The sequence below is a fragment of the Lathamus discolor genome, chromosome 2, assembly GCF_037157495.1.
Source record: "Lathamus discolor isolate bLatDis1 chromosome 2, bLatDis1.hap1, whole genome shotgun sequence".
NCBI lineage: Eukaryota > Metazoa > Chordata > Aves > Psittaciformes > Psittacidae > Lathamus > Lathamus discolor.
In genome coordinates, this window is record NC_088885.1 from 18,190,139 (window position 1) to 18,210,575 (window position 20,437).

At 37.3% G+C, this 20,437-nt stretch overlaps 1 protein-coding gene across 2 annotated transcripts in view; it reads right to left on the minus strand.

Moving 5' to 3' along the window:
* Window positions 1-20,437, minus strand: part of ANKRD28 (ankyrin repeat domain 28) — a 126,364-nt gene that overhangs the window by 42,629 nt on the left and 63,298 nt on the right. For both annotated transcript variants that reach the window (XM_065665996.1, XM_065665995.1), the window contains exons 3-6: window positions 15,257-15,335; window positions 4,787-4,857; window positions 2,067-2,267; window positions 1,205-1,292 (exon numbers count right to left, since the gene is read on the minus strand). In XM_065665996.1, coding sequence (XP_065522068.1) covers window positions 1,205-1,292; window positions 2,067-2,267; window positions 4,787-4,857; window positions 15,257-15,335 — 439 coding nt within the window. The remainder of the gene's footprint in view (window positions 1-1,204; window positions 1,293-2,066; window positions 2,268-4,786; window positions 4,858-15,256; window positions 15,336-20,437) is intronic.

A 20,437-nucleotide genomic window follows, 5' to 3' on the forward strand; every position in this document is an offset into this window, starting at 1 on the left:
CTGTATTTAAGTAAGTACTGCCCCACATGCTGCTGCTCATTTGTTTTGCTCAGTATTTAAGTTTAAAATTGTATTCCCACTTTTAAGTTACTGCTTCCATTTGCCCTTTCCTGGCAAGACTGGGAAAGCCTGCTTGGATAAATGTAACAACTCCAAAGCAGTTACATGTTATTCAGTGCCACAGAATAATGGATGAGTTAAGCAGTAACCTTAAGTCTATTTTTAAGAGCCACCCCACACATATACACTTTGTACAGCATTATGCCTATTTATAAGTAATTCTCTGGTTCATAACAAAGGGCGTATCAAAACATAACAGGAACAAAAAATTACAGATAATGAAGTCCTGTTTGCCCATTTCATCTTCAAAAAAATTCCCAGGCACACAGATTCATATAGTACTGATGCTACTGCTTTTATTCTTCTCCTTTGGCTGGATAAAATTACAAAGCGATAAGGTAAAACACCTTAACAATCAAGACCATGGCATTATCTCCACCGGCTTCTTCCTGAAACTGACACTGAAACTTAAATTGTTCACTGCTCATGTACGACACACGTTGCATGTGCTCAAGGCCATTTTTAGACATTCTCTTGAAGTTAAAAGAGGCACTGTGTTTTTATGTCTTCTGAACAGGTACAACATATTCTGCAATGACAAGTACAATCTGAAGCTGCATGTGAGTTACTTAGAAACAAAATGATTAGTCAAAGAACTCTTTGTCAATGTCAGCCTAGGACTCTCAATACGCATTTTCTATGATTCACCTTCCAATGGTTCATATTGCTCATATTTTAAATGAAGCTCGAGATACAAAACTCTACTGTTCATTATAGCTATGCTGAAGAAAATGATTCCTACCACTTAATAAAATGGAAGTCTGGTAAAAGGCAATTAAGTGCATTATTCTCAGTACTGCCAGATCAATAATATGAGAACAGGAATTATCCACTCCTAGAATAAGAATAGCAAGGCAAGAATTTGCAGTTTTAGAGATGAAATATTCTTCTTTTAAAATACAATCCCAAAGGTTGATGTAATGAACTTGTTTCAGGTGCTCCTTTTATTCATTGCTTACTTTCTATTTGACATTATTGCAAAAGTTTTCACCTGTTATTTACACAGAAATATATAAACCCATTAAATACACACTGTTTTTTTTTTTTACTACCACAACAGTAATGAACTGAAACACGTACATACCCATATATGCCGCCCAATGGATGGCTCTTCTGTCTTTCTTGTCAAATGCATTAATATTGGCCCCTCTAGATAACAGTAAGCTGACCATCTGAGATAGAAAGAAAAGAAATCCTTTATTCATAATAGAAAACTCTGCTTAAGTTAGACAAAGAAAATCATAGGAGAAAAACAAATACATTCATTTTCAAAGGATTTCATGGTACTGTTTTTTGAGTATTCCATAAGCTTAAAGATACTGTCTGCCCACTTTGGCAGCACTGATGACACAACCTTGAGGAAGACAACTTTTCAACAGAAACACTTCCCAGTTAAATATGGCAAATTTCTGGAATTTCTGGTATCTTCAGGCAGGCTATTACCAAGGAAATCAATAAAGTTAATCTCTAAAAGCAAGCCTATTGCCAACTTGTCTCCAATCACCTATACACAATTACAATTGGAATTTCTCCGCAGTGATTTTTCAGGGCTTGTAAACTAGTGAGTTAGAGCTTTTTACAGGCATTTCCTCCACATTTCAGTGAAAACACATACAATATGTTCACTATCTACTGGAGAGAAAAATATCTCTTTTTCCCATTTAAAATTTATCTATTATTAGTTTAACTCCACTTAAGTCAAGAAAATCTGCTTCCATCTTAAGAAAGGTAAACGCTGTAATAACCTTCCATCTAAATCATGTAACAAGTATTTTTCACAACCATTCTGTATACAGTTGCATACAAAAGAAATTCAAATACAAAATAGGGGCTGGGGTATTTCAAAGGGATGTGGGAAACCATGATTTTAAACTGAGAAACTAAACATCAGAAATATGAGGGACACAATGACAAGTGAGAAACAAGCTAAGAAGAATAACTCTTACCTCAACATGTCCACTGAAGGCTGCATGATGCAATGCTGTTCTACCTGCTCGATCAGACAGATTTACATTGCTGAGGAGAGGCACCAAAGCTTCAGCACATTTCACAGCTTTGTTTGCAGCTGCTATATGTAAGGGTGTCTGCCAGTTTTTATCACGAGCATTGACATCTGCTGAATGCTTTAACAACACCTGAACAGCATCCTGGAAGCATTTACAAAAAGAGAAGCCACTCAGTAATTTGAAATGCCTGCCTTAAATCAAGGACAGTATAATGGAATAGAATGATTTCCAGTTTGTTCTTCTGTGAACATCATCTTATGCTTTGGGATTTGTACTTTACCATAAATCCAGATCTGGGCATGTTCTCAAAAACATAAGCAATACACTCCCTATCGGGTTCAACTGAATCAACCATTTCCAGGTCTTTTATCCAGTTCCTTGAGCTAACTGGTAAACTGTTTTGTCATCACAACTTACTTCCAAAGCTCAATAAACCTCCTTAGGATTTCTTCCATTGCTAAGGATTAGTGAAGTACTATGAACTTACAATGCATTTTGATCAATTTGCCAAGCAAAAATTTTGAACTGTTAAAGTTTAGAAATGCAAAGAGAACAACAGCTTACTATATGCACATTTAGAAAACCTCAGATAAAACAGAGCATGGTCACAAGAAGTTTCAACATATACTGTTGCAAAACTCTTGCAAACCGTTTCTGATGTTGAACTCAATTCCATCTCACAAAGATTATTAATTTCCTCTTGTAAGAAGTACAAGCTGTGAGAATTTGACAAATAAGACTGTAATTCTTACAGCAAGATAAACAAATCCCATTAAAATATGCGCACGCAATTGGCATGCATTAAAAAAAATACCTGTTGGTGATATCACCATAATGATGAATACTGCATTCTGCATCAACTCGGCCACCTTACCGCAATTCACTAACTGCTTTCAGTGACTTTCCAGCTCAAACGCTTGGCATACAAATAAACAGTTGGCACTTTGAACTTAAAGCGTTAACACAAGTAATTACTGGAAACTTGGAATTACGCTCTGGTACAATAGCTAGGTATATTGTACCATCCCAGGAAGTACACCAGGCATACAAATATAGATGCCTGGAGCGTGACAGGATTCACATGGAGTTGCTTCAACTTGTGCAGTTGATAGCCAAATCCATAATTCCAACAATTTTGCATGTTTCAATGTCCTTGTTTAATTGTAGCTGTCTTTGCTTCAAGAGTAAGTCCAGTTGTTTTACTGAAATAATAATCAAGAGTTTTTTCATTACAGCTTTTTTCATCTAATGCCCAAACCCCATATATGTCTGCCAGCTGGAAAACAGTGTCTACATATATCAACCACATACGTGGGCTCCTACGACTTACTATGTTTACAATAGAGAATTCTGACAAGCACCTATCACTGCCTTTTAGGTAAACAGTCTGATTGGTTTATAGGTTTGATTAGCGTTTTGTTTAAAATATTCTACAATTAAAAAAATACGACCATGGCTGGAGTTCCTGGAGTTACAATTTAGGTCCAGTTTGTCTGCAGCACCCCCCTCTGCAAGCATTACTGACAAAAGGAGCTTTTATTGTCCCTCAGCTCTGAAGAATGAAGCGTTTGATGCTTTGGTCAGCTCCCAAAGGAGCAGCCTAAAAATACATCAAGAACAACAAATAGCATTTGGGAATAAGGCGCCCTTGAAGATCCTTTTTCAAACACTGTTTTGAATAACACAGTCTCCACAAAACTTAGCTATTAATACTAGTGACAAAATACTGCAGTTTATCCAGGAAATTCAAAAGTGAAAACTGAAACAAGACTTGCTTGAATAGTTGCTGGATGAAATATTTGAAGTCCAATGCTTGTCAAAAGTATCTGTCTTCTCAAACAAAAATTTACACAGAATCTTTAAAAAAACATTTTTTGATACATACTGAAACGAGCATTGGTTTGACTCAATATCTCTAAGGAGACAATTTTGCATAAACTCTTCCACATAACAAGCTCAGCATTTCTCTGTTTTTTATCTTCTACAGGCATTTAAAATTTTTATTAGGACCTCAACAACAGAGGAACAACAACAGAGGCTTTTCTTACATTACTATATTCTCTCAACTGTGTGACTGGTAGACTTCAAAAAAATTTTCTACATATTTAATTTACAGATTTTAGGGTGATTCTCAATACTATCAGTACTTATTAATCACTTCCTTTATTTTTTTTTTTTTAAAGATGTTTGCAGGCTTTACAGAACTATTTATTTCTTCAATGTCTGAAGAGACAAGCATGTAAAAAATGAAGAAATTCAAAGATCATGCTATAAAAGCTGTACTAGATTTTAATCTCTACTTTCATGCTGAACCATTCGAATTATCTTAAGAGAAGTAAATTGGACATGAGAACACTTCATGCACACCCCTCTGATAGGGAAATGGTAGAGAGCAAAGCTATGAACTGGAAAGGTAAGAGTTATCCCCCTTTCCTCCAACTCAGGCACATTACATATATACACACATATATGTATATGTGTGTGTGTGTGTATGTGTATATACGCACACACAGGGCCTCACGAGGAAAACCAGTCTTGCAAAAAAGTTCTGCAATTCCAAACATTTGGAGTAGTTTCACTTTGTAAAAACTAAACAATGAACAGAAGTTCATTTGAGATGCCTTATTTTAACACAAAGCAGTCATAAACCCCAAGCATACCTCACTACAAGATGCCACAGCTCTGTGTAGAGGAGTCAACCATTTGCTGTCTTTGGCATTAACTCTAGCTCCTGTAACAAAAAATAAGAGTAACAGAAATTTGTAATACATTTATAGAAAAACTTGAATATGTTCAAGTACAGAGACAGGACTATTGGAAACTACTTATTTTAGGTTCATAACACAGCATCATGCCAGAAATGGAAAGGAGTCTTTTCTCCAGCAGAAACCCATCCTTTGAGGAAATTGTTTTTACACTGCACCCATAATAGTTTTCCATCAATGCATACTCATCTCTTTACACTAGGTAATCCTCTACCATCTTTTGCACTTCCAAAGGCACTGTTGGGTAGAAAGATTGGCTCCTTGCCATCATTCAGCAACAAAAATCTCATACTTTCCAACTATAGTTGAAATTCTCCATTAAAATAAAGAGGCTACATATATTCCCCACGCCTCCAATTTCCTTGTGGTTGGTGGGTCTGAAGTGCAGTTATATAGAATAATGCTGCTGCTTCTACTGGGAGTTTAGGAATGAATCTTCTCTACTCCCCAGGTCAGCTAACTCACTTCACAACCCCCTGGATCTCCCTTCACGAGCTCAACTGCAACAACCACACCTCTCTGCCTCTAAATGAATACCTGAGAAAGAGCTGTGTCTCTTCCCCCACCAGGTAAAAGGTCTTACAAACATCTGTAACGGACATAAGCCTGGGTTTGGATGTTAACTTTTTCTCTTCAAAGGAAAGTAGGATTTGGGGATGTTTTTTTTTTTTAAACCTAATGATTAAGCTCAGTGATTCAATTTCTTACTGATATACACACATGCATATGTATATATATACACATACGGTCCTTATTAGTGTGGTCCAGGGGACCCTGCTTGAGCAGGGCGGTTGGACTAGATGACCTCTGGTGGCTCCTTCCAACCTCAACCATTCTGTGACATATGTGGGTATATATACACATATAATTGAAGTTTTTTATACCTCCTGTGGAAGTTTAACCATCTTTACTTGAAAACTGTCAAGATTTTAGAGAGATGCGGTAACTTAAACAAAATTCTATAGTTTTGAAAAAACAGTTCACAGAGCAATATATATCACATCACATGGTAACATTCATGCTACATGGTCAGAGATTAACAACTTCTCAGGCTAAACGTAATACTGTTGTGTCAGAACCACCTTTTTTTCTATGCAAAAAGCAGAAAAGGATAGAAGGCCAGTAAAACAACAAGATGTCAAACAGGCTGCCAGCAGGAAACTCAGCTGAGAGACAGGGCATTTTAATCCAAGTCTCCCAAACCTGCACCAGCAAAGAAGTCTCTCCCAGTCCAGCTGAATCAAGCTGAACCTGACCAAGAAACTTACCAGTCTGTATAAAACTGTGGCTGCATATACTAAGGAAACCAAAGATTTGAAGTCAGTTCTCCAAGTTAATCAGTTTCTTGTCAATCCATCCCTTTGAGGCTTGAGAACACAACATGGAAGCTGACACTAGATCCAAACTTCCTCTTTGACCATAGGTCTTCCAAGTGTCAGACAGAACCTGAGGTCTAATCACTGGCTACAGATTTCAGAGACTTCCATCTTTCCTTACCCAAATTTCAGAAGCTTTGGGTGTCATCCTATTATCCAAGTTCAAAAGTTTTTGAAAAGTAAGTTTGAAGGAATGGGAAAAGTTCATCTGAAGAACCACCCCCAAAATCTAACAAAAGTTTAAGACACATATTACAAATATCTGGTTTTGTCAGCCATTGTAAGGACCTAGTGTACAGCACCATACTGGGTACCATAACATAATGTGCAGTATAAAATTCTGCACAGAAATCTAGCAAAGAATTTGAGGAGTCTAGAAGTTACCAGAAATGTCATAGGACTCTTGGGAACCCAAAAGACAATAACCTGAATAATTAGTAAATGAGAATATAATCAATATTTCAAATGTATTTGTAATTCTTGCTTGTCTTCCAAGGTTGTTAGCCACACCTTGTTTTTAGCAGGCAAGACAAAAATAAGAGCCAAATGGTACTCCAAGCTTCACCTGACTTAATGTGTACAGCCAACACCAAGGAATGAAGACTTTCAAAGCCTTACCTATTTTTACTTCTAATTTTAGGATACGAATATTTTCGAAGCATTTTAAATGGATTACAGAAGTTCCTAGGTCATTAGCCAAACCACTATCTCGATTGTCCTCAGGAAAATGCATTTGCAAGATTTGAGATCAGGTCAGATCCACTCAGGAGATGAAGCCTGAGACAGGAGAAGCACCATGCCCAGCAGAAGGGGAGAAATGGCCATTTTCACCCCAAAGAAGCAGCAGTTACCTAACCCCTAGTGAGAATGTGTTTAGGGTCCAGCCTGTGTTTATGAGTTAGCTAAGTTGTTCACTGACATTTTCGGTACTTTAACATACAGCCTAAAAATCTCCTCAGAAGCAAGCAGGAATAAATACAAGAGATACTGCACAAAAGATCTTCCCAGTGGTAAATTAATCAAAACAGCTACAACTAAAAGAAAAGAATATCTGAAAGTGTTTGTTGTTTCTGGTGAGAAAGAAAATCAGCATTAGCCAAAGAAATGCCTCTGGAAATATGAAGCAATATCTAAAAGTAGCACGGTCCTCTCAAAAGAACAAAATCCACAATAGCTTCTCCCCACCCTGTAAGTCATCTTCCACCCAAAGAAGCAAGAAAGCCTAGGTCTAATACATCTACTAATTAGTGCAATACACAGACGCTAATATAACTTTTCAAATGCACAGAAAAATTGTCGATTCTTTGACAAAGTAAAAACCAAAGCTGACTTTTGACAAAAGATCTGAAACTCTGACAGACTTACTTAAGAAACCACCACCAAGCTTGTGCGTCCTCCCCCCAAAAAAAATTCTTACAGGAGTTCCAAAATTGCTAGACTGAAAAGCAAAGTCTTTAAGTAATAATCAGAACAAGCATACTACCAAAAAACACGTATGAACTATTAATGTGAGAATTGGGAGTTCTATAGCTCTAGATACGTTAAACAAAACAGTATTTTAAATGAACATAGACATACTTCCCCCTTAAATTTCTTCAAGAAATGCTGCCAAGAATGATTTAAATTTCACAAATCACCTTTCTCCAGACAGCCTTGTATCTCAGGACATAATCCCTCTACAGGTTGCTTGTTATTCCCTAGCACGTGATTAGGGGAAAATATTACAATTGTTCCTTTTGCCTTAAGATGCTCTCTATGAGAGTTAAAGCTCCCTCAAACATATCATACTCCTCCCATGCAACAGTGAGGAAGTTACAGCCTTAATCTGCTGGGCTAAAGCTCTACTCCAGATTTTCCAACGTTTGTTTCCAGATTTGGAAACAAATGTTGGAAAATATATTATACCTTTACTGAGTATCTGTTGCTTAAAGATGATTTGCTTCAGGGCTTGCTTGAAGACAGTTTGAACACATGTATGTACATAATTCACTGTACAACACTGCCGATGCAACATTATCTCTGTGAAGCTCAACTTGCTGACGTGTTAACCAGGGCATTTCTCACATTTCAAATGCCTTCAAATGCCAGTTATGCAGCCGCTTGCTCTTTCAAAGCACAGCGCAGGATACCTCAATCCCTAATTTGTAAAAAAGGCAACAAAAAACCCACCAAACTCAAGCTTCCCCCCTCCCGCCCCCACTGGTTCTTCCAGACTTCAGGGGCCTGGTCTTAAACTGCTCAAATATTCATTTGTTTAATGTAAATTTTTTTTATATTTCTTTCCTTTAATGTCATAGAGCTCACAGGAAAAGGATGCGGTGGCTTGCCAAAGATAAAAAATAGAATGCTGCAATACAAATACCCATCATCACTACTTGAACTTAAGAACTGATTATGTGAATAACACTCCCTTCAAATTGCACCTCCCAGACCAACTTATTCTTCCATGCTGGTGCACTAAACTGAAATACTAAACAAGATCTTCCCTTTCATCACCAACTTTGCTAGTATACGAAAAGCAGTTTTGCTCTGCAAAAAGGAGGGAAGAAGCTTACATATTTTTCTTCCCTCCCCCTTGAATCTTACATTTCCTTTGACAAAGTTGAATTCACAAGACTGACAATTACAAAAGCATGTTTTATTTAATAAATCTATTACAGAAGCTACTGAAAAACTCAGTGATGCTTACTCGGGCAATGAATGACTGGGCAGGAAATGCTGCAAGGAACTGCCACACACCTCCTCCTTCATCCATAAAGTGCCATGTGACTATATATAGCCATGTCTCAGCACCTCAGTGTTCCTCTTGTAAGAACTTTTGCTGAGACTCTCTTCCTGAGCAACTCTGCACCAAACTCTTCCTATTTGGAAAGGTCCTCAAAGACTAATGAATGCAGTGGCTGCATTTCTTATGTGTCACTAGTTGGAAATAGATTCAGAAAAGAAATACAACAGAACTGACAAGTCATTTTTTCATCTTCTGTTTGTAGTCTGTGTTTTTAGACTGATGGTATTTTCCCTTGTTACTGTACAAGATGTGCGAGTAATTGAACAATGTAATATAAGCAAATAAAGCAGAAGTGTTTTCATCCACACATGCAATATGGACACCCGATGATTGGTATTTGAAGCTCTGAAATGTTTATTTAGGAATAAAGTGTGTAAAATCTTTAGATTATATTTTAAAAAGCTAACAAACTTTGTCTCAACAACTTGTATATGGAAATAATTCCAGGAATGATCTTTGCAGAAATTAGGAAGATCTCAGGTTTAAATCACTGAGAATAACCAGGAGTCCTACTGTAATTAAATCCTATTTAATTACGGGCTAGTATTAGCTTAAGAACTTTTTCTTTCTTAAATGATCCACTTTTTATCTAAAGATGATGATCATGGAAGTACCCAGAGTGGCAAGCAGAAATTCTCAGACTACACTGCAGAACGAACAAGAGGAGAAGATTTTCATTAGACAGAAAAATACATGAACATTCAGAAGGAAACACACAAGAAGTCTGTAAAGGAAAAGACGACTTGAGACAAATTGGAGCAACCAGTATTAAATATCTAAGACAATTTCCTACTGAAAACTTTATTGCTTCAGTAATAAAGAATAAGACCTTACTGGGAGAAAGCTTCTTATTTATAAGCTAAATGCATAGTAGATCTATAGAAGAGTGAAAAAAAAAATCTGAGGGGGAGAGGAATGGAATACTTTTTGAGCAGCCACAATGATGCTTCAACAAGAGTTTTTACTTTTACTGTTTAAAAGAAAATAACCAAACAAAAAAATCCACACACCGAAACAAAATAAACACCCCTCTCCCCCATCAAAAAAACCATATGGAGATACACTGGCCACCAAAGGGGAGGAAAACCACTATCAAGTCAAAGCCAATCTCCAGAACTTTGCTGTCTTGTCAATATAAGAAGTCTGTTTCCTTTCGTAACTTCATAGTTTCTGCCACAACCCAGCCATCACCTCCTCAAGTTTCAGATTGCTGCACAAGGTTCTCTGACTCCTTGAGCTACTGAAAGCTATTACCATTTCTTAAGTCAGCTTTATTTTATCCCTCTCAATGAGCATCAGGGCTACTTTTTTCACAACAACTGACTGTTACTGCTGCCAGAAGGAAGTCAGGACAGCTCAAAACAGCAGCCAACACCACTGTCAAAAGAAGAGGAAGCAGCCGAAAGATACAGCCAGTGTAAAAGGAGCCCCTGTGAAATGCCTTTGGCATGTGGGTACATCTGCAACCCAAACAAAGGGAGCTTCATGCGGCTGTTACAGCCTTTCATCAGCTGAGGTGCATGACTGTCACTGCATGTACTTTAATAGTTGGATAGCTTTAGAATTAGATGAAAAACACAGGTAGAGTGGAGTTAACACTGAAGGGTCTTTACTATCCTCCAAAATCTGTTATTACTGTAATCATAGTTTTCCAGCATCAGCACAATTCTTACATTTTCCAGCTGACCCAGAGGAAAGCACAACAAAAACTCATGGGCTGCCAATCCTTAATGAGAGCGAGTTTGACAACAGATTCATGCTGGGCTCCACGCAGTGAAAATATTTGGTTAAATAAACAGAAATATGGTGTTATTATTTAAGTATCAATGCAATACACTAACTAAAACTATTCAGAACAAAACAGCAGATAATTCAGATGTTTATTTTCATGAACTGCACTGATTCCAGTGAAAGCAGTAACAGTCTGCATGATATTTTAAAGAAAACACACGCACAAAAACATGAATCAAAAGAAAACATTCTGGAATCATGTCCTGCTCCTCACGTGTCTCTTGCCTGCAGAACAGACTCTGATGGCATTAGAAGAAAGCATAGGACAAAGAAAGATTAACTTTTTATAAAGCTAGAAGCTTCCCCAGAACAGCTCACATGCAGAAATTAACTGAAAGAAGGGTTTGATTTTTTAATCAGAACTTCTTGGGAAGAACAAAAAGTTGGACCTTCAGTTAGTTCTTAATTATTTTACTCTTCTACTTCTCAGTAGTTTGCCATCAATTATTTACACAATTAAAGTCACAGAATCATAGAATGATAGAATGGTTTGGGTTGGAAGGGACCTTAAAGATCATCTAGTTCTACCCCCCTGATACAGGCAGGGACACCTTCTCCTAGAGCAGGTTGCTCCAAGCCCAGTCCAACCTGGACCTGAACACTGCCAGGGATGGGGCAGCCATAGCTTCTCTGGGCAACATACTCCAGGGTCTCACTACTCTCTTAATAAAGAATGTCTTCCTTGTATCTAATCTGAATCTACCCTCTTTCAGCTTAAAACCATTCCCCTCTTGTCCTATCACTACATGCCCTTGTAATAAGTCAGTGCAATTTTGCAAAGTAGACAGATGTGTTTGTGCACAGGGATGCAGAGTTGCGCATACATCATAAAAACAGAACTGTGATGTGTAACGACTCTTCACAGAGTAATACAAAAGAGAAAATGCTTCTAAAATGGTGATTCTCAAGTGACTAAAACCTTTGTTCCACCAACCTGTATACTATAAACAACCATCTTCATGCCTCTTATTTATTTTTCACCTCCTTACCTAACAAATTTAGGAATGCTAATCGCTTATCTAGGTACAATCTAACAGGGAGATATGATTTGAATACTTAGACTTCCACAGACCACAGTGGTATGACAACTTGCTGGCAAGAAATTCACATCCTCAGAGGACAAGTTTATTAGTGTTCAGAGAAGATCAGTGTTTCAAGATGAAAAACAACAGGCAATCTAAATGTCCCAGCCCCAAACTGGAGTTACTGAAGCAATTTTCTTTGCTGTTCAGAGTCTGTATCCAAACCATCATCTTCAGGGCCCTTGCCCAGGTGAAAGGCTACAATAGGAGAGGTCACAGGGCAACCTTGAGGTTTGGTGCCAATATATCTCAAGAATTCAGAAACTAAGTAAGCATGCTTGTAAGACTGAAAACTTATTCCACAAGAGTCGGCAAAAAGGCTGAATCGGCTCTATCTTCAGAATGGGCAATATGGGTCGCTTACGTCTGTAGCAAAGTAATATAAAGATATTGTAACAGCAACATGTGGTCCAAAATACATACTTGAAAGCAGTGTGGACCCCTGGAATGGGATGGGAAAGACGTTCCAATCAAATTAAAAAAGCCCTATGTCTAAGTAACAAAGGATACACATGTTTTAATAGAGAATGAGGAAGAACCATGCAAAAGCCACTGAGTAATGGAAAGATTAATATTGACTTCAGTCATTTTGAGATCCAGTTTGAAGAATAAAAAAGGCAAAGCAAAGAGTCTTCGTAGTATAGCCTGCACAACAGGAAAACTATAAAGTGGTTCCTGATAACATTCCAGCAAAACTCTATTAGAGGATATTACAAATTGCAAAGCCAAGCTCTCACAATGTAAGAAATGCTAGGATGAAAGTATTCTAATTCATTCCCTTGTGCACATATATTACAATAGGGCAATTAAAGCTAAATACAAAATTTTTACATGGAAACTTACTGCACAGAGGAGATCGCTGTTCAGAAATGTTATTTATTCAACAAACTATTTTTTCATCGCTCAAAAAGAGGTCTTACAACATGGCAAGTGTTCTTCAAACCTTGCTCTGGTAACAGATGTTCTTTATTTTCTTCCTAATGCTCATCTATTAGGACAAAATGTAACATTATACATCTGTCTCAAAGGAGGTATTTGATTTCCAGCTGAAACACAATAGATGAATTTTCCCTATCTTTATGAAATGGAGAGGATAAATACACTAAACCTCTGTGCCCCATCTTCCAATTGAGAGAATTAAAAGAAAGATCTTGGCTTGTGCATTCCGAAAGACCTAGACCTGATTTCTCAGAGAAGCAGCTGGTACAGCACTTCAGATACAGCTGTGAGCGCTCACACTTCACAAACCTCAAAGATTTTAAATCTAGCATTCAGAAGTGAGGAAGACTAAACTGGCAACTGCTTTTTAAAGAGTCTGGTTTAAGCTGCTTGTCTAAGATCACAGCTTGCAAGCAGGTAATATACAAATCAGCAGCCAAGTACAGCACAGCCTTTCAAACTCAACAGCTTTAACATGCAGACATCACTTTCTCATCCTGCAATTAAATGCCCCTCTTCATTCACATACAGATGCACCAATAACTGGCATCTGTGCCTCCTTCACTGTACCACCCCAATTCATTCCCAAGCACAGCCCCTCCCTGTGAAATTCATGAGGCTGTGCTTTAGAGCAAGGCACAAACATGTAATTGAAGTCTGCAGCACAGCATGTGAGCAAAGGTTAGATTGATATTGCCTATACAATCCACAGCTTTTGAAGCTCTTGATTTTGCAACTATTTAACACGTTGTTTTGTGTAAGTAACATTCATTTAACGAAAATCAAGATTTAGCTGAGATATATCAATGCCTCCCAGTCTTCTTGAAAAATCTACAGGCACAGCATCACCCCACAATCTCTCCATCACACAACAACTCAACTTTGGACTATTCATACAGCCCTAATTCTTAGTTCTTCACTTCCCTCCTTTGTTCTCCTATTTTTGTCACAGTTATACTCAAGCTATGTGCCCAAATAGCATGATGTACCTTTCTTCTCTTACTGCCATCCCCCAATGAGGATCTTGTTTCATTAATATCTGAACTAGAATCTTGCTCCTTCCATATGCCCTTTGTCCATGAGAGCTATTTTCTTCCAACTGCAGTTCTGGTAACTGGACTCTGTTCACCCAAACCAGTCAGAAGCTCCACTCCTAAAAGTACCCGACTATAACTTTTGTTTGTAACATGACTAGTTGTTTGGGGATTTTATTTGGTATTGTTTTAAATCACTGTGAAAACCGAAACAAAAAGAAATATCCTTGCAAAATCCACGATCTCTCTTCAGAAGAATGGGGTCTCTATTTTCAAGAGTCACCAGAACTTGTTTTTTTCTTGATAGGGAAAACCAGCACCTTCTCAGTAACAGAGGTGAAATTTTCTCAACAAGTTATTACTATAGAATACTTCCATGAGAAAAAAACCCAAACCATAATGTGATTCTAGTTAAAGTATATATAATTCTAGAGTAAATATATGTAATGAGAAAATTGTATCTTGCTAAATTATAAAAAATTAAATTGGGCCTAGCAATGTCAACTGAAACTATGGAGTGACACCTACAATCATGAAAGTGGTATTTCCCTGAAGCAAAATTTATTAAAGGTTCATGGAGAGGATAGTGGTGGGGTGTTGAAATAGCCAGCTTTGCACAGGTAAGGTGCACCTTTGAGCAGACTGAAGATTGAAGTAGTTCTATGGGGCTGTAACAAGTTTTAATCTTTCTGTTTAACCTTAAATCTCCATCTCATGAATCCAGCCTCAAGCTACCTGATAGGCAGATTTATCCAAGATCAAAACCAATCCATATCAGTGATGAACTTCTGCTTCCAAGTTTTTGGGTTAGTTTCTTGGTTTTCTACCTTTTTTTTTTTTTTTTTTTTAAGACAAAGTATACTGTTTTACAGAACTTGTGCTTTGTCTTAGTACAATTAAATCGGAAAAGAGATGTGAAATTTTAAAATACTCAGCTGTTCCTGATTCTATTCTGTGCATTTAAGCCAACAGCAAAGGATACTTAAAAATAATACAATCAACTCTGGATGTCATCCTCTATGTTCAATTTTATCTTTATGAAAACAAAAGCAATGCTAGTAACATCTACCTAGAACAAATTATCATGTCTTTAGACTAGAGTTACACTACCTAAAGCTGATCAAGCTACAAATAAAGATAGCTGTGAGAAAGGTTTCTACAAAGAAATATTTTAGAGCAGGACTACACAGTATTATAACACTGATAAGTTTTGAACCCAAAATTCCAGTACAAACATCTTTAATTTCTATTACATTAAGTATCTCAATAAATGCTACACAGTCTAAGATGTACATAAATATTGCTTTGGATGTGCATAGAGTTATTTTTTTTCCATTAACAGGAACAGAACATACCAGATAAAATAAGTAGTTCAATAATTTCTGCATCTCCCAGATAGGCAGCAGCATGTAAAGGGGTCCTTTTCTCATTATCCTGTGGTAAGAGGGGGGAAAAAAGGTTTTATTTAAAATAAAAAAGTATGGTTTAGCATTCTCTATGAGTTATGAAAAAAACACTGCATAAAAGTGCATCTTCCAAATATTGTACATTTTATATTCTAGAAAACAATTACGCTAAAGACTTTAGTCATATTAACTAAGACCAGCATGCTTCTCCCTTAGGACTGACTAATATCTACTCATTCAACTAGTGTTTTCCTGACATACACAGATTGACAGATGCTCAGCACATCTTTAGATCAACCCATCAGTTAGAAATCACCATTTACTTGTCTCTAGAGACAGGCACTTCAGGCTGAACTACACTTTAGAAAGGGTGTGTCACCTTCATATGCAACAATTAGTGAGAAACATTTTCTTTGGAAAGTTTAAAGTTAGGTTTAGCAGCTACTTTTCTAAACATAAAACAGAAGAGAAGTTGGAGTGAGCAGGGGCAAAAATACCTAAATCCAATTTCAACTGGTTTCTATACTCTAAATAAACCAAGAGAAGGTAGATATGCAATTTATTTTGCAGAGTAGTGCTGAAGGATGCAAGTTAGACCCGGCACTATGGACCAGTTCTGGCTGATCTAAGGTCCTTTTGAAGACACAAGCAGGGAACTTACTGAAGCCATACACAATATATACTAAGACTCACTTCTGAAAGAGTAGCACAAAATAATCCTCAGTTCTTTCAGCATCTGTGCCAATTTCTCTGAACTGATTTATAGCTTAATCAAAAGATCACTTTCGTATCACAGCAAGTGATTAAACTGGACAAGAACCAACCAGTTTGCTCTCTAAGGGAAGACTGATGAGAAATGAGAGGCAGACCATCAATCAGCATCCTGGTTCTGGCCTAAACTCTGCTTAGATGGCTAGAGTTGCAAATACACTGGGGGTGAGGGATCAAGATTATAAACAGCAAGAATTTTAAGTCACAAGACATTTCTATTAATTCCACTGTCGATTCACAGCTACAGCAAAATTAATGCACATTTTATTTGACATTTTATTGTGAACAGCGTTGCTCTCCCTTGCCAAAACACCCTTCTTCAGTGAATCCCTACTTGAGAGCTAGGAGCATACAAAATGGAAATTAAAGCTAATCGCGGGAGAGATCTGATAGTAAAACTGGAGCCGAGACCCCAGAAGTCACTTCTAAAACATAAAATGCAATTTCAGAACTTCAACATTCACTTCCACGTACCCTAAGACAACATCACACACATAATCCCTAGCCCCAGAGAACTAGTACCTGGTTAGTACCTGCTCAGAAAACGCCAAAGTTATACAGTCACCATTTTATCAGTATTTCCTAACATAATTTTCTGAATTACACACAAGTAATCCCAAATTGAGCAGTGCAAACCTGATACTGATGCACCCAGAATGAGGAATCTATACTACTTATCACTAACACCACATAATGCCTCAGTACCAATTACTTGCCAGCATGTCTCAATTGCAGATTACACATTTGTGACAAAAAGACAGCCCCTGGCACCAAGGACTTGCTATCTAGGGAAAAAAAGGAAATAAAAAATAAAGAGACAGACAGGAAGCACAAGGGAAAATGTAATACACTTATTAAAACTTGATACCTATAGCCCAAAGGCAGTTAAGACCAGCCAGCAATGAGAATCAGTTTTCATTCCTCTAGTCTGGCGGAGTAGAGTGACTACAGCTAGCTAACATTTTGCAATCCCTTTTAAACCTTTTTGATAATGCTAAAGAGCTAACCCATACGAGTAAGGAACAAGCAGAAACAAGTATGATATTATACTGGCTGCAATTTCACTGTAGAATTCAAGAAAATGAGATGGGTGATGAGTTTGTCCCTCCATAGAGAAAGTATCTGCTCAGGAACACAAGAACTGCATTCCTTGCTTAAAGAGCAAAAACTCATTATTGTAAAAATAGTAATCATATTTATTGTAGTGTTGGTTTGGCTTGTTGGGTTGTTGGTTTGTTGATCAGTTTGGAGTTTTTTTTAATGTCTAAGTGACAGAAGTCACACAAGTAACTAGTCTGATATAACCAACCATAAATCATCCAATAAAATGGTGGGAAGAAGGGAGCTGTTTGTCTAGAAAAATACTAATCACCAAACACCAAATATATTTTCCTGAAACATCCATGGTCCAAATTTCTGGTAAATTCAAGCCACACTTTTCCAAAAATCCAACCTCTACGAACAGAAACTGTTGGGTACTCTGAGACCACCAAGATACAAATATGAAAGCAGCTCTAACACAAGCAACATAGTCATAAAATTGTTCTGGCTAGAAAAGACCTTTACAATCACTGAGTCCACCCATTTCCACTCCACCACTCCCATGTTTCCAAGCTGTTTCCAGTCATGCAAATCTTTCTGTTATGCTACTCTTAAACTGACAGCCTGAAAATACTCAAAGCCCAACTCCCACTTCTGCAGCAGGGAGTACAAACTGGGAGTGTAGGAATGCAGGAGGCTGGTGGACCAGGGTATGCCTGCTGGGATGCTCACAGCTCGTCATCTTCTGGGTCAACTCCAGAGACTGGTATTTCAACAATCCCAAGCCCAAGGGTCTCTATTGACCACAAGTATTCTGCATGCCAAGGGTGCTTTGACATAAACCCTTTCTTTTTTTCCCCCTAGTTTCACAACTGGCACTTTCTGATGCTTCCAAACAATTCTATTTAAATTTAACTACTGTGAGAAAGTTTTTGGTTTAGTTAAAACCCCTGTTTTTCAGAACTTCTTACAAAAGCAGAAACAGAAATGCTGCATTCAGCAGGCCATCAGCAGTATGTAGAAGTCTTTTATTCCACTAAAACAAAATCCTAATTTTGTTCCATCTGAAGTGTTACATTTTATTGGTGAACTTTAATAAATTAAATCTGAGAAAAATTAAAGAGATTTCTGTATTTTAAATGCCACTAAAGAACTGCTATACAGACCAACTACTTTTTACTGAAGAACAGTAACGATGTGATGAACAAACTTCATCTGCAAATACAGAGTACTCCATATACAGCATTACAGTAAAGAATGCTAATCAAGCTTTCAGTTTTAACAAGCAACCTTGGAAGTAGACATCTTGCAGCGCTGATATATCATACAGTCATAGAACAGTTGGGGTTGGAAAGGACCTTAAGATCATCTAGCTCCACACTAGACCATACTAATATAAACATTACAGAATCACAGAATCACAGAATCCCAAGGGTTGGAAGGGACCTAAAAAGATCATCTAGTCCAACCCCCCTGCAAGAGCAGGGTAACCTACAGTACATCACACAGGAACTTGTCCAGGCGGGCCTTGAATATCTCCAGTGTAGGAGACTCCACAACCCCCCTGGGCAACCTGTTCCAGTGCTCTGTCACTCTTACAGTAAAGAAGTTCTTCCTGATGTTAACGTGGAACTTCCTATGCTCCAGTTTACACCCATTGCCCCTTGTCCTGTCACTGGATATCACTGAAAAAAGCCTAGCTCCATCATCCTGACACCTACCCTTTACGTGTTGTTCCTTTAATTTCATAAACTTAAATGGCACTAAAAGAAATATTCTAATAGAGAAGCAGTTTTGTACATTAAAGGCACTGTTACACAAAATGTAAAATCTAGCACTGCTGGTGCTATTTAATTCCAAATATCACAGTGTCACTGCAGTATTTGACAATACAGAAAAGCAAGTGTTGTGCCATCTTAATTTTCCAGTTCAAAAATCTGCATGGCAAATGGGACTACTGCAACTCTAAATTGGCTGCAATGCTCTTATAGAAACACATCACCCTAATTGCATTAGGCAGGTTTTACACAGTTGAAAGAGAATGTTGGCATTTCAGGAGAAACAACAAAGAAATTTATATTCCTAATAGGGAATGCCAAATTTTAATTCCAGGTATTGGTCACTGGTGTCAATAAACTAAAAAAGCAACAAAAGGCCTGGGTCTTTAAGAAATCAGTTTTCAGAATAGCAGCTCTGAAAAAATCCATCATCATATTTATACGCACCTTTGGATTGCATTACATAACAAATATATAATCCTTCCATTCTCAGTACTTCTATTTCTCAGGTTTTCAAAACATTTCATCTACATAGGGGTTTCTATAAGGATTACACCATGAGAAATACACAGGAGCTTATGACCCTACTAAAACCAAATGTGGAATAAAGTGACAGGGTAGTGGTGCTACAAGATTCTTCTGAACTCCCCTAACCTAGAAAAAGGGTAATGCCACCCTTGTTTTATTCTACCTAAAACATGGGGTTTAACTGTTTCATCATTTATTTAATGGATCAAAACTTCTATGTTGTCTTATTAACCGTTAATAACCATTAGTTTAGTCTATGGCTATTTCAAACATGCAGCATTCAAATCTACCTCTTTTTAAAGTAGTAAGTATCCTTTGAATTATAATAATTTATTCCTGGTTTGGGTTCTATCTCAGCAATTGATTTAGAATAACTACATGCAACTACAGAGAGCTTTAAGGAACCAGATGTCTTTAAAGTCAGATCTCTTATCACTCACATATCCAGTAAGACTGCTATAACCTGACTGTGCCTTCTCCATGAGTACATTAGACTGTAACTTCAATTTGCCCTTCAAATAGTTCAACAGTGACTGATCTGAAATCTCTGAATTAAAGTATTTTTGGAGAAGCATGAATGCAACATCCCCCTTCATAAAAACCCTTCTTTATGCGATCTGCTCTTCAAAACCAAATTTTGCAGTAACACTTAAAAAGCTCTCATTATTTCGTGATCACACTTACAAAATATCATTTAATAAGTATTTTCTGCTGCACCACTTGTCAGCTGCCTGCTTCAATACCATCTGTTCTGTTTCTTCAGAAATCAACCCTAAATACAAAATTCTAAATCTTGAAAGAGTTTCAATGCCAGCATACCCCGTAATAGCTTAATAAACTTTCCTTGCAAGTTAAACTATTTTTTTTAGTATAACACGTCATACAGTGTATTTTTCGGTTAGGCTAGAGAGATAGGACTAATCAACCAGCATGATTTGTAACTCCTGAGTTCACAGATAACATATAAGAACATGATTACAAAATATTTCTGATTCTCTGAGTGTCCAAAACC